Source organism: Somniosus microcephalus, chromosome 4, assembly GCF_052327205.1.
Source record: "Somniosus microcephalus isolate GS21.2 chromosome 4, FLI_Smic_1.0, whole genome shotgun sequence".
Classification (NCBI taxonomy): domain Eukaryota; kingdom Metazoa; phylum Chordata; class Chondrichthyes; order Squaliformes; family Somniosidae; genus Somniosus; species Somniosus microcephalus.
In genome coordinates this window covers 318,405,624-318,420,147 of record NC_140990.1, presented here as the reverse complement: position 1 = coordinate 318,420,147, position 14,524 = coordinate 318,405,624, and the positions used below count along the sequence as shown (strand labels likewise).

The following is a 14,524-nucleotide window of genomic DNA, read 5'->3' as shown; positions in this document are numbered from 1 at the left end:
CCCTGGTCCAATTGCTATCCAATGACCCCTTGCAGGAATGCCTCCGAGTGTGGTTGTTGGGTGAGAAGAGAATCGACCTTGGCTATGGTGCCCACCACCATTGACCAGCTTGCCAATGCTCACCTACATAGAATGGCCAAATGTCGGAGATACCCAGAAAAGAAAAAAGAAAGATATTGGTATAGTGCCTTTCACAACCTCAGGATGTCCCGAAGTGCTTTACATAAGAAACAAAAGAAATAGGAGCAGGAGTAGGCCATTCGGCCCCTCGAGCCTGCTCCACCATTCAACAAGATCAAGGCTGATCTTCGACCTCAACTCCACTTTCCTGCCCGATCCCCATATCCCTTGATTCCCCTAGAGTCCAAAAATCTATCGATCTCTGTCTTGAATATACTCAATTACTGAGCCTCCACAGCCCTCTGGGGCAGAGAATTCCAAAGGTTCACCACCCTCTGAGTGAAGAAATTCCTCCTCATCTCAGTCTTAAATGGCCGGCCCCTTATCCTGAGACTGCCCCCTAGTTCTAGACACTCCAGCCAGGGGAAACAGCCTCTCACCATCTACCCTGTCAATCCCCTTCAAAATCTTGTATGTTTTAATGAGATCACCTCTCATTCTTCTAAACTCCCAGCCAATGAAGTGTAGTCACTGTTGTAATGTAGGAAACAAGGCAGCCAATTTGCGCACAGCAAGCTCCCACAAACAGCAATGTGATAATGACCAGATAATCTGTTTTTAGTGAAGTTAGTTGAGGGATAAATATTGGCCCCAGGACACCGGGGAGAACTCCCTGCTGTTCTTCAAAATAATGCCACGGGATCTTTTACGCCCACCTGAGTGAGCAGACGGGGCCTCGGCTTAATGTCTCATCCGAAAGACGGCACCTCCGACAGTGCAGCATTCCCTCAGTACTGCACTGGATTTTTGTGCTTAAGTCTCTGGAGAGGGCTGCTGATGTAATGAAACCAAACCCCCTCAGGAGTCAGTGCCTTCAGGAGAGGAGGAGCAAAGATTGGTCGGGAGGTGGGGGGGGGGATTAAATAACTTTGAATAAAGTGTCACATCAAGAATATTTAGTTACAGCACACTACGCTCCTGCTAAAATAACACTGACCTCTTATAATATGCACTAAAGGTGAAGAAATGAGCAACCAGTACTTTTTTGTGATTGGTAGGAAGGGAGCTGAGATTAGTACTTTGGACAATGTAGTCACACAGTCCATTAGACACTGGCACACTTGTGAACAACTTACACATTCACCAGAATTATACCGAGGCTTAAAGAGTCAAATTATGAGGACAGGCTGCACAAACTTGGCTTGTATTCCCTTGAGTTTAGAAGGTTGAGATGTGACCTAATCGAGGTGTTTAAAATGATAAAGGGATTCGCTACGGTGGATAGAGACAAACTATTTCCTTTGGTGGGGGGGGGGGGGAGTCCCGAACAAGGGGGAATAAAGCAACAACAACAATAACTTGTATTTATATAGCGCCTTTAACATAGTAAAACGTCCCAAGGCGCTGCACAGGAGTATTATAAGACAACAAATTTGACACCGAGCCACATAGGAGAAATTAGGGCAGGTGACCAAAAGCTTGGTCAAAGAGGTAGGTTTTAAGGAGCATCTTAAAGGAGGAGAGAGAGGCGGAGAGGTTTGGGCAGGGAATTCCAGAGCTTAGGGCCCAGGCAGCTGAAGGCACGGCCACCAATGGTGGAGCGATTATAATCAGGGATGCTCAAGTGGGCAGAATTAGAGGAGTGCAGATATCTCGGGATGATTGTGGGGCTGAAGAAGATTACAGAGATAGGGAGGGGCAAGGCCATGGAGGGATTTGAAATCAAGGATGAGAATTTTGAAATCAAGGCGCTGCTTAACCGGGAGCCAATGTAGATCAGCGAGCACAGGGGTGATGGGCGAACGGGACTTGGTGCGAGTTTTGGATGACCTCAAGTTTATGCAGGGTGGAATGTGGGAGGCCAGCCAGGAGTGCGTGGGAATAGTCAAGTCTCAAGGTAACAAAGGCATGGATGAGGGTTTCAGCAGCGGATGAGCTGAGGCAAGGGTGGAGACGGGCGATGTCGCGGAGGTGGAATTAGGTGTCCTTTGCTATGCCGCGGATATGTGGTCGGAAACTCATTTCAGGGTCAAATATGACACCAAGGTTGCGAACAGTGTGGTTCAGCCTCAGACAGATGTTAGGGAGACTTAAAATTAGGCGTTTTAAAAATGAAATCAGGAAGCACTTCTTCACACTAGTGGAAATCTGGAACTCTCTCTCCCCAAAAGGCCGTGGATGTTGGGGGTCAATTGAAATTTTCAAGACTGAGATGGATCGATTTTTGTTGGCTAAGGGTATCGAGGGATGTGGAGCCAAGGGGGGGGGGAATGGAATTGATTTCCAGATCAACCATGATCTCATTGAATGGCGGAACAGGCTCGAGGGGCTGAATGGCCTCCTCCTGTTCCTAGATTTATAATGGTAAAAATCAATGGGATAGAGCTGACCCTACTCCCCTCCACCATCCAGCTTAAGGACCTGGGCTGTCCGGAAAATTCTAAAACGTAACGCACACACCATTAAGTCTGTCTTAGAAAATAAAAGTCCGTTTTTCTGCGATGTACGGTGTGGTTGCATAATGGTTATGTTACTGGACTAGTACCCCAAAGGACTGGACTAATGATCAAGAGACATGAGTTCAAGTAACACCATGGCAACTGGAGAATTTAAGTTCAATTAAATAAAAATCTAGAATAAAAAGCGAGTTAGTATCAGTAATAGTGACCATGAAACTAGCGGATTGTTGTAAAAACCCATCTGATTCACTTAATGTCCTTTAGGGAAGGAAATCTGCCGTCCTTACCCGGTCTGGCCTGTATGTGACTCCAGACCCACAGCAATGTGGTTGACTCTTAACTGCCCCACTGAAATGGCCCAGCAGGCCACTCAGTTGTATTCGAGAGGTGGCTTCTCAGGGGCAATTAGGGATGGGCAATAAATGCTGGCCTTACCAGTGACGCCCACATCCCGTGAATGAATTTAAAAAAAGGAAACATTGGTTAAGGTTTTCAATGAATTTCTGACAGCAGCAAAGAAAGGATCAGGAGTCAAGCCACGATCCTGTGCCCAGTCCAGTTTCACACTTGGCGAGAGGGGGCAGCACTGGTGTCTGCACACACACACACGCCTCTTGGAGTCTGTCCCATGTTCTTTGCTGAACAGATTGCTGTAAGAATGAATGGGGAAATGTTTGGCTGTAACACATTATACAATTAACACTTAAGTGCACTGAGGAGATTTATTAAAGGCTTATTGGGGGTGGGGGGGAAGAGTGAAAAGCCGCGAGTTATTCCTGTCACTATAATGGCACGTGCAAGTTGTGCAGAGATGTGATTTATGTCGCTGTGTATCTACAGAAAAGAAAACTCTTTTCTTATGAAGACTGTGCCCTTTAATATGTGAATAATCTTGTCTAGCTTCACTTTCTGTCTGTTCAGATGTCAGGGGAAAGAGCTTAAGTAAAAAGGACTGGAAGAGAGAACCGAAACAGAGGGAGAGATAGAGAGAAAGTGACAGAGAGACGAGGGGAAGAGAATGAGGGAGAGACAAAGAGAGAGAAACAGAGACAGAGAGAGAAAGAGGGAGCGACAGAGACAGAGAGAGTAAGAGACAGAGACAGAGAGAGAAAGAGGGAGCGACAGAGACAGCGAGTAAGAGACAGAGACAGAGAGAGAAAGAGGGAGCGACAGAGACAGAGAGAGTAAGAGACAGAGACAGAGAGGGAAAGAGGGAGCGACAGAGACAGAGAGGGAAAGAGGGAGCGACAGAGACAGAGAGGGAAAGAGGGAGTGACAGAGACAGCGAGTAAGAGACAGAGAGTAAGAGACAGAGAGAGAGAGAGAAAGAGGGAGTGACAGAGACAGAGAGAGTAAGAGACAGAGACAGAGACAGAGAGAGAGAGAAAGAGGGAGTGACAGAGACAACGAGTAAGAGACAGAGAGTAAGAGACAGAGAGAGAGAGAAAGAGGGAGTGACAGAGACAACGAGTAAGAGACAGAGAGTAAGAGACAGAGAGAGAGAGAGAAAGAGGGAGTGACAGAGACAGAGAGAGTAAGAGACAGAGACAGAGAGAGAAAGAGGGAGCGACAGAGACAGCGAGTAAGAGACAGAGACAGAGAGAGAAAGAGGGAGCGACAGAGACAGCGAGTAAGAGACAGAGACAGAGAGAGAAAGAGGGAGCGACAGAGACAGAGAGAGTAAGAGACAGAGACAGAGAGGGAAAGAGGGAGTGACAGAGACAGAGAGGGAAAGAGGGAGTGACAGAGACAGAGAGAGTAAGAGACAGAGACAGAGAGAGAAAGAGGGAGCGACAGAGACAGAGAGAGTAAGAGACAGAGACAGAGAGGGAAAGAGGGAGTGACAGAGACAGAGAGTAAGAGACAGAGACAGAGTAAGAGACAGAGAGAGAGAGAGAAAGAGGGAGTGACAGAGACAGAGAGTAAGAGACAGAGAGTAAGAGACAGAGAGAGAGAGAGAAAGAGGGAGTGACAGAGACAGAGAGAGTAAGAGACAGAGAGAGAGAGAGAAAGACTTGCATTGATATAAAGTGACAGAAAGAGGGAGAGAGATGAGGGAAAGAGGGAGAGGGAGAGACAGAGAGAGAGAAAAGACTTGCATTTATATAAAGAGAGAAAGAGAGAGGGAGAGAAGAGACAGGGCAACAGAGAGAAAGAGAAAGATAGAGACAGAGAAGAAAGAAAGAGACAGAGAGGAGAGAAAGACAGAGAGAGAGAATAAAAAGACAGACAAGAAAGAGAAAGAAAGAGACAGGAATAAAAAGAGACAGATAGAAAGAGGAACAGGGAGAGAGAGAGGGGAGACAGAGAGAGACAAGAGAGATAACAGAGAGACAAGAGGGAAAGACAAAGAGACAGAGAAAGGATCATTCTCTTTTAGTTACTCACCACCAAAGACTGATGATGTTGGCAGGACACAGGAGGAAGAAGAATAGGGCGAGCTGAACCCGAGACACCGGCTCCATCCTCTGGTCAGCGGGGCTGCTGGACACGGCGCTTCTCTCGGGGCTAAAAGTGACCTCCACTCAGCCGGTCAAACGGAGCCCTGCTGCGGGATTGATGGTGGGGCAGAGGGGAGCTGGGGTCGTCTCACTGCCCCGGGCTGGTTAGATCGAGAACTTGGCGATGGGATGCTGCTGCTCCCGGGAGCTGGACACTGAAGAAGGTTGTTCTGGGCGCCAGGAGTCTCCTGAGCTGCGAGGAGTCAAGGTCTTCTCAGGGCGGTGAGCTGAGGTCCGAGCGCTGGCGGGTTGCGGAGCAGTTGGGAGGATTTTCTCATTGGAGGGAAGGGAGATCTGGACAACATGGAACCGATGTGGAGGAACTTTGAGACGGTCCCCAAGAAGGGGTTGTCGAGGTCCAGGCGCCGGGCGGAGAGACGGTGGCAGTGTTGGAAACCCGATTAATGGAGATCTTTACATGGAAGACTTTGGAAAGGGAGGGTCCCGGGGATCTTGTCGAGGGGAGGGGTAGAAGGTGAGCAGACCCCCGCTCTCTCTCTCTCTCACCTTGGAGACCTCACCTGGATCTCGATCTTTGGTAGTCCCAACTGATTGAGAAGTTGGAGGGGAGGGGAGGGGAGGGCAAGAACTAAAGCTCGACTGGGAGTTAAAGACAGGTCGTAGCAACTTCGGAGAGAAACACAGCTCACATCGAGTTGGAAAATTAAAGAGAGAGATATATCTGGAAATCAGCTGGAAGTTCGCTCATTCTGACCCTTGGAGGGCCATTTCCAATTGAAGTCAAATGTCTTCTTCTCCCAATACAGTGGTTGGAGGACTCTGCACCCCTTTGAATCACAATAATATTATAACCTGCGAAACAGATCAGACCAGAGGACGGGTCTCCCTCTCCCCCGGCTGGCTTCCTTGCTCCTTTTCCAAGTGTCCCAGATCGGATTGGAAGTTGAAGCAAGTTCCTCGGCAACTGCCAGAAAGAAAGATTTTTTTTTTTAAAGCAGATTAGAATCAACCAGTGGGTTAACTGGAGGGGCGGGGAGGAGAGAGAATCAACGCAGATTGTGTTAGAACCACACACACACAGAGCAGAGGTGGCTCTTTAAGGCAGGTCCATGAAGTTGGCGGTAGTTGAGAGCAGCTCCGAGAGACCCTTCGCTCCCAGGCGGAGCTCAGCTCTGGCAGGGCTCCGGCGCTCAGCTCTGTCCTGGGTGTTTGCGATGTTGGGTATGTTGCCAGCGAAGGGAACAATCACTCTCTTCTCCCACACATTCGCTCATCTTACGCTCCTCGCTGACGTCGCTCCCGGCCCCCCCAAAAAATGTTGGTGTGTCAGTCAAAGCAGTGAGAAGGGCAGAGGAGGAGGAGGAGGTGATGGCGGGTTAGGGTCGCTGCAGGATCTGTTTACAGTAAGCACTGGAGGAATGGAGAAGGAATCAGCCGGCAGGGAGGGAGAGAGAGAGAGAGGTAAAGGACTCCGGTTATTCACCTGAGAGCCAAGACAGGTATGTAGAGAGAGAGAGAGCAACTGTAAGATAAAGAGAGACTGTAAAGGAGAAGAGACTGAGAGAGATTGTAAGATAGAGACTGTGTGAGAGAGAGATAGTAAGAGACACTGTGAGGGAGACTGTAAGAAAGAGATTGTAGGAGAGAGAGTAAGAGAAATAGACTGTGAGAAAGACTGTGAGAGACTAAGTAATAAACTGTAAGAGAGACAGACTGTAACAGAGAGAGAGACTGTAAGAGAGAGAGAAAGTAGGAGAGAGAGAATGTAAGAGAGAGAGAATGTAAGAGAGAGAAACTAAGAGAGAGAGAGACTAGGAAAGAGAGAGATTGTAGGAGCGAGACTGTAATAGCGAGAGAGACAGAGACTGTAAGAGATAGAGAGACTGTAATAGAGAGAGAGACTGTAAAAGAGAGAGAGAGTGAGACTGTAAGAGAGAGAGACTGTGAGAGAGAGAGAAAACTGTACCTTTTTGCTATGTAAGCTTTGGCAATATGGTTCTCTGTAAACTTTCATGCCAATAAAGCATTTTAATTGGAATTGGAATTGGAATTGGAATTGGACTGTAAGAGAGAGAGAGAGACTGAGAGAGAGAGTATGGCTAAAATTAGATAAAAATATAGGAATAGTAAAAAACGATGTTTACTTATGTGCGATCTACATACCTCCAATAGAATCGCCATATTTTGAAGAGGAGATATTTGACACTCTCCACATGGAAATCAGCCATTTCCAGGCCCAAGGAAAGGTGCTACTATGTGGGGACCTAAATGCAAGGACAGGATGTGAACCTGACTTCATAGACCCACAGGGCAACAACCATGTGTTTGGCCAGACCCCTCTATATGTCACACCAGCCATCGCAAACCGAAACAACCTCGATTGTGAAATAAATAAAAGCGGTAGGGAGGTAGTGCAACTCTGCCGAGCCTTAGGCCTGTACATAGTTAACGGTAGGTTCAGAGGGGACTCCTTAGGGAGACTCACATATTCCTCAACTCTTGGGTCTAGTGTGGTGGATTATACAATCACTGACCTGGACCCCTGCGATATCAACGCATTCACTGTCAGGCAGCAATCCCCCCTCTCAGACCATAACCAAATAAATGTGTACCTTAAACTTTCTGCCCAAACTACAGACACAAAAAAGGAACCCAGTAAGCTACATAAAATAAACCAGACATACAGATGGGCCCCAGACAGTGGAGATAAATTCATCACAGCACTAAATTCACCTGATCTCACAAGTAAAATTTCAAAATTTAAAGAAAATCTATATGAGATCACCAGAGATGGGGTAAACATGGCCATAGAGGATATAAATATGATCTTTCATGAGGCAGCTGTAAAAGCCGACCTCGTGAAACAGAAGAGGAAGAGTCACAAAAGACAAAATAAAAATAAGAAATGGTTTGACCACGAATGCAAAAATGCCAGAAAAGACCTGAGAAAAATATCAAACCAAAAGCATCGCCAACCAAACAATCCGGACCTACGTACTAGATACAATGAAACCCTCAAAAGATATAAACACACCATTAGGAACAAAACACAAAACTATACCCACAAAATACTAGAAGAAATTGAAAACTCCACCAACCCAAAACAATTCTGGGAAATGTGGAATAACCTGAGTACAACACAATTGCAAGCATTACCAATCCAAGATGGCGACATCTGGAGAACACATTTTGAAAACCTCTACAAAGACATCCCAATAAACGAAACAAACCCAAGTCAACATCAGGTCACAGAAAAACTCCACACATTAGAAGCAACAATCAAAGACAACCAAAACCCTCTAGACTCCCCAATCACATGGAAAGAAATGGCCACAAAAACAAAATCTCTCCACCTAAAGAAAGCCTGTGGCCCAGACAACATCAAAAATGAAATGCTCAAGTTCAGCAATATGGAGATGCAGGGTGCGGTACTCAAATTATTCAACATCATATTACGTTCAGGCTGTTTTCCCGATATCTGGTGCCAAGGACTAATCTCCCCCATATATAAAAGCGGAAACAAATCAGACCCAAATAACTACCGCGGCATCTGTGTCAACAGTTGTCTAGGGAAGTTATTCTGCAGTATTCTAAATAGTAGATTACTTGATTTTCTTAACAAACATAATATCCTCAGAAAAAACCAAATAGGCTTTCTTCCAAAACACCGCACCGCCGACCATATCTATACCCTTCACACCCTCATTGAAAAACATATACACCAAACAAAAAATGGGAAAATATTCGCCTGTTTCATCGACTTCAAGAAAGCCTTTGACTCTATATGGCACGAAGGGCTCTATTATAAACTTCTTCAATGTGGAATAGGGGGCAAAGTCTATGACCTTATTAAATCAATGTATCTGAAAAACAAATGCGGGGTCAAAATTGGAGACAAACGCACCGATTTCTTCACCCAGAGAAGAGGCGTCCGGCAGGGCTGCAATTTGAGCCCGACCCTGTTCAACATATACATAAATGAATTAGCAGACATGCTGGAGCAAAGCGAGTCACCAGGTCTCCGTCTCCTAGATGGAGAAGTGAAATCCCTGTTCTATGCGGACGACCTGGTTCTGCTGTCTCCCACAGAACAGGGATTACAGCAACAACTAGACCTACTCGACAAATACTGCCAAAATTGGGCTCTAACAGTAAATCTAAAGAAAACCAACATCATGATTTTTCAAAAAAGGCCCAGATGTCAGGAAAACAAATACCAGTTTACCCTCAGTGATATCACTATAGGACACACTATGAGCTACACCTACCTTGGTCTAACTATTACAGCATCAGGGAGCTTCAGCATAGCAGTGAATGCACTAAAAGAAAAAGCCCGAAGAGCCCTATATGCAATAAAAAGAAAATTCTACAACATCCAAATCCCAATCAAAATCTGGCTCAAAATATTTGACAGCATAATCCTGCCCATTGCACTGTACGGTAGTGAAGTATGGGGCCCGCTAAATCACCAAAGCTACACTAAATGGGAAAAACATACAATAGAAGCCCTACATGCAGAATTCTGCCGAAGCATCCTTCGCACCCAAAGGAAAACGCCAACAAATGCATGCAGAGCCAAACTAGGCAGATACCCACTGATAATAAACATCCAAAAACGAGCACTAAACTTCCTAAATCACCTCAAATCTAGCTCCCCAGACACCCTTCATTTCAAAGCCTTTCAGACCCAAGAGCTAAACCCAGAAAAGAGTCCCCTGAGTCAGCTGCTATGGAAACTAAGTACTCAGCCGGACCCTGACCAGCCCCAGACCAACACAGCCGCCCAAACACCAATCCGAGTGAACCAAATCATTAAAAAATGCAAAGAAACCTACCTGGAACATTGGAACAAAATAACCGAAAGCCAAAGCAGATTAGAATGTTACCGGGCCCTAAAAAGAGAATATAAACTGGCAGACTACCTCACGACCATCAGAGACACAAAACAGAGACAGACCCTCACCAGGTACAGACTAAGCGACCACCAACTGGAAATTGAAAAAGGCAGATACAAGAAATCCTGGCAGCCTAGAGAGAATAGAATATGCGATCAATGTCTGGCCGGCGAGGTTGAAACAGAAATGCATTTCCTCCTAAAATGCGAAAAATTCAACACATCAAGAAACATATTATTCAACAAGCTAAGCCAAACAACCCCAGATTTCAAGGAATTGGATGATCTGTCAAAATTGAGATTAGTCCTAGGAGAAGGAGACAGACCATACCTTGGGGCCAAATATGTAACAACATGTCACAACCTGAGGACTGTTTAAAATTAAGACTGTTTAAAATTAATATTGAACGTACCAAATGAAGTACAAAGACTGTTTAAAATTAATATTGTTTAAAAGTAATATTGTATGTACCCAACAAATGTCAAATCGATTGACACCTACAGAATGTTGGAAAACGGTACCTTTTTGCTATGTAAGCTTTGGCAATATGGTTCTCTGTAAACTTTCATGCCAATAAAGCATTTTAATTGGAATTGGAATTGGAATTGGACTGAGAGAGAGAGACTGTAGGAGAGAGAGGGACTGAGAGAGGGAGAGAGACTGTAGGAGAGAGAGAGAGACTGTAAGAGAGAGAGAGAGACTGTAAGAGAGAGAGAGAGACTGTAGGAGAGAGAGAGACTGTAGGAGAGAGAGACTGAGAGAGAGAGAGAGAGAGACTGTAGGAGAGAGAGAGAGACTGTAAGGGAGAGAGAGAGACTGAGAGAGAGAGAGAGAGACTGAGAGAGAGAGAGAGAGAGACTGAGAGACTGTAGGAGAGAGAGAGAGACTGTAGGAGAGAGAGAGAGAGAGACTGAGAGAGAGAGAGACTGTAGGAGAGAGAGAGACTGTAGGAGAGAGAGGGACTGAGAGAGAGACTGTAGGAGAGAGAGAGAGACTGTAGGAGAGAGAGACTGTAGGAGAGAGAGAGACTGAGAGAGAGAGAGACTGTAGGAGAGAGAGAGAGAGAGACAGAGAGAGAGAGACTGTAGGAGAGAGAGAGACCCACATATTCCTCAACTCTTGGGTCTAGTGTGGTGGACTATACAATCACTGACCTGGACCCCTGCGATATCAACTCATTCACTGTCAGGCAGCAATCCCCCCTCTCAGACCATAACCAAATAAATATGTACCTTAAACTTTCTGCCCAAACTACAGACACAAAAAAGGAACCCAGTAAGCTCCATAAAATAAACCAGACATACAGATGGGCCCCAGACAGTGGAGAAAAATTCATCACAGCACTAAATTCACCTGATCTCAGAAGTAAACTTTCAAAATTTAAAGAAAACCCATACGAGGTCACCAGAGATGGTGTAAACAAGGCCATAGGGGATATAAATATGATCTTCCATGAGGCAGCTGTAAAAGCCGACCTTGTGAAACAGAAGAGGAAGCGTCACAAAAGACAAAATAAAAATGAGAAATGGTTTGACCACGAATGCAAAAATGCCAGAAAAGACCTGAGAAAAATATCAAACCAAAAGCATCGCCAACCAAACAATCCGGACCTACGTACTAGATACAATGAAACCCTCAAAAGATATAAACACACAATTAAGAAAAAAACACAAAACTATACCCACAAAATACTAGAAGAAATTGAAAACTCCACCAATCCAAAACAATTCTGGGAAATGTGGAATAACCTGAGTACAACACAATTGCAAGCATTACCAATCCAAGATGGCGACATCTGGAGAACACATTTTGAAAACCTCTACAAAGACATCCCAATAAACGAAACAAACCCAAGTCAACATCAGGTCACAGAAAAACTCCACACATTAGAAGCAACAATTAAAGACAACCAAAACCCTCTAGACTCCCCAATCACATGGAAAGAACTGGCCACAAAAACAAAATCTCTCCACCTAAAGAAAGCCTGTGGCCCAGACAACATCAAAAATGAAATGCTCAAGTTCAGCAATATGGAGATGCAGGATGCGGTACTCAAGTTATTCAACATCATATTACGTTCAGGCTGTTTTCCCGACATCTGGTGCCAAGGACTAATCTCTCCCATATATAAAAGTGGAAACAAATCAGACCCAAATAACTACCGCGGCATCTGTGTCAACAGTTGTTTAGGGAAATTATTCTGCAGTATTCTAAATAGTAGAATACTTGATTTTCTTAACAAACATAATATCCTCAGAAAAAACCAAATAGGCTTTCTTCCAAAACACCGCACCACCGACCATATCTATACCCTTCACACTCTCATTGAAAAACATATACACCAAACAAAAAATGGGAAAATTTTCGCTTGTTTCATCGACTTCAAGAAAGCCTTTGACTCTATATGGCACGAAGGGCTCTATTATAAACTTCTTCAGTGTGGAATAGGGGGCAAAGTCTATGACTTTATTAAATCAATGTATCTGAAAAATAAATGCGGGGTCAAAATTGGAGACAAATGCACCGATTTCTTCACCCAGAGAAGAGGCGCGGTCCGGCAGGGCTGCAATTTGAGCCCGACCCTGTTCAGCATATACATAAATGAATTAGCAGACATGCTGGAGCAAAGCGAGTCACCAGGTCTCTGTCTCCTAGATGGAGAAGTGAAATCCCTGTTCTATGCAGACGACCTGGTTCTGCTGTCTCCCACAGAACAGGGATTACAGCAACAACTAGACCTACTCGACAAATACTGCCAAAACTGGGCTCTAACAGTAAATCTAAAGAAAACCAACATCATGATTTTTCAAAAAAGGCCCAGATGTCAGGAAAACAAATACCAGTTTACTCTCAGTGATACCACTATAGGACACACTATGAGCTACACCTACCTTGGTCTAACTATTACAGCATCAGGGAGCTTCAGCATAGCAGTGAATGCATTAAAAGAAAAGGCCCGAAGAGCCCTATATGCAATAAAAAGAAAATTCTACAACATCCAAATCCCAATCAAAATCTGGCTCAAAATATTTGACAGCATAATCCTGCCCATTGCACTTTACGGTAGTGAAGTATGGGGCCCACTAAATCACCAAAGCTACACTAAATGGGAAAAACACACAATAGAAGCCCTACATGCAGAATTCTGCCGAAGCATCCTTCGCATCCAAAGGAAAACGCCAACAAATGCATGCAGAGCCGAACTAGGCAGATACCCACTGATAATAAACATCCAAAAACGAGCACTAAACTTCCTAAATCACCTCAAATCTAGCTCCCCAGACACCCTTCATTTCAAAGCCTTTCAGACCCAAGAGCTAAACCCAGAAAAGAGTCCCCTGAGTCAGCTGCTACTGAAACTAAGTACCCAGCCAGACCCTGACCAGCCCCAGACCAACACAGCCGTCCAAACACCAATCCGAGTGAACCAAATCATCAAACAATGCAAAGAAACCTACCTGGAACATTGGAACAAAATAACCGAAAGCCAAAGCAGATTAGAATGTTACCGGGCCCTAAAAAGAGAATATAAACTGGCAGACTATCTCTCAACCATCAGAGACACAAAACAGAGACAGACCCTCACCAAGTACAGACTAAGCGACCACCAACTGGAAATTGAAAAAGGCAGATACAAGAAATCCTGGCAGCCTAGAGAGAATAGAATATGCGATCAATGTCTGGCCGGCGAGGTTGAAACAGAAATGCATTTCCTCCTAAAATGCGAAAAATTCAACACATCAAGAAACATATTATTCAACAAGCTAAGCCAAACAACCCCAGATTTCAAGGAATTGGATGACCTGTCAAAATTAAGATTAGTCCTGGGAGAAGGAGACAGACCATACCTTGGGGCCAAATATGTAACAACATGTCACAACCTGAGGACTGTTTAAAAAAATTAAGACTGTTTAAAATTAATATTGAACGTACCCAATGAGATACAAAGACTGTTTAAAATTAATATTGTTTAAAAGTAATATTGTATGCACCCAACAAATGTCAAATCGACTGACACCTACAGAATGTTGGAAAACTGTACCTTTCTTGATATGTAAGCTTTGGCAATATGGTTCTCTGTAAACTTTCATGCCAATAAAGCATTTGAATTGGAATTGGAATTGGAATTGGAGAGACTGAGAGAGAGAGAGAGACTGTAGGAGAGAGAGAGGCTGTAAGAGAGAGAGAGAGACTGTAGGAGAGAGAGAGACTGAGAGAGAGAGAGAGACTGTAGGAGAGAGAGAGACTGAGAGAGAGAGAGACTGTAGGAGAGAGAGAGACTGTAGGAGAGAGAGAGACAGAGAGAGAGAGACTGTAGGAGAGAGAGAGACTGAGAGAGAGAGAGACTGTAGGAGAGAGAGACTGTAGGAGAGAGAGAGAGGCTGTAGGAGAGAGAGAGACTGAGAGAGAGAGAGAGAGACTGTAAGAGAGAGAGACAGAGAGAGAGAGACTGTAGGAGAGAGAGAGACTGAGAGAGAGAGAGAGACTGTAAGAGAGAGAGACTGAGAGAGAGAGAGACTGTAGGAGAGAGAGAGACTGAGAGAGAGAGAGAGACTGAGAGAGAGAGAGAGACTGTAGGAGAGAGAGA

General features: G+C 44.9%; 1 protein-coding gene across 1 annotated transcript in view; it reads right to left on the bottom strand.

The window, feature by feature from the left end:
* The window catches only part of LOC147120647 (protein Wnt-6-like), a 109,227-nt gene extending 102,972 nt beyond the window's left edge, over positions 1–6,255 (bottom strand). Inside the window, exon 1 of the mRNA XM_085986810.1 lies at positions 4,968–6,255. Coding sequence (XP_085842936.1) covers positions 4,968–5,044 — 77 coding nt within the window. The 5' untranslated portion in view covers positions 5,045–6,255. The remainder of the gene's footprint in view (positions 1–4,967) is intronic.
* Between the last annotated feature and the right edge of the window lie 8,269 nt (positions 6,256–14,524).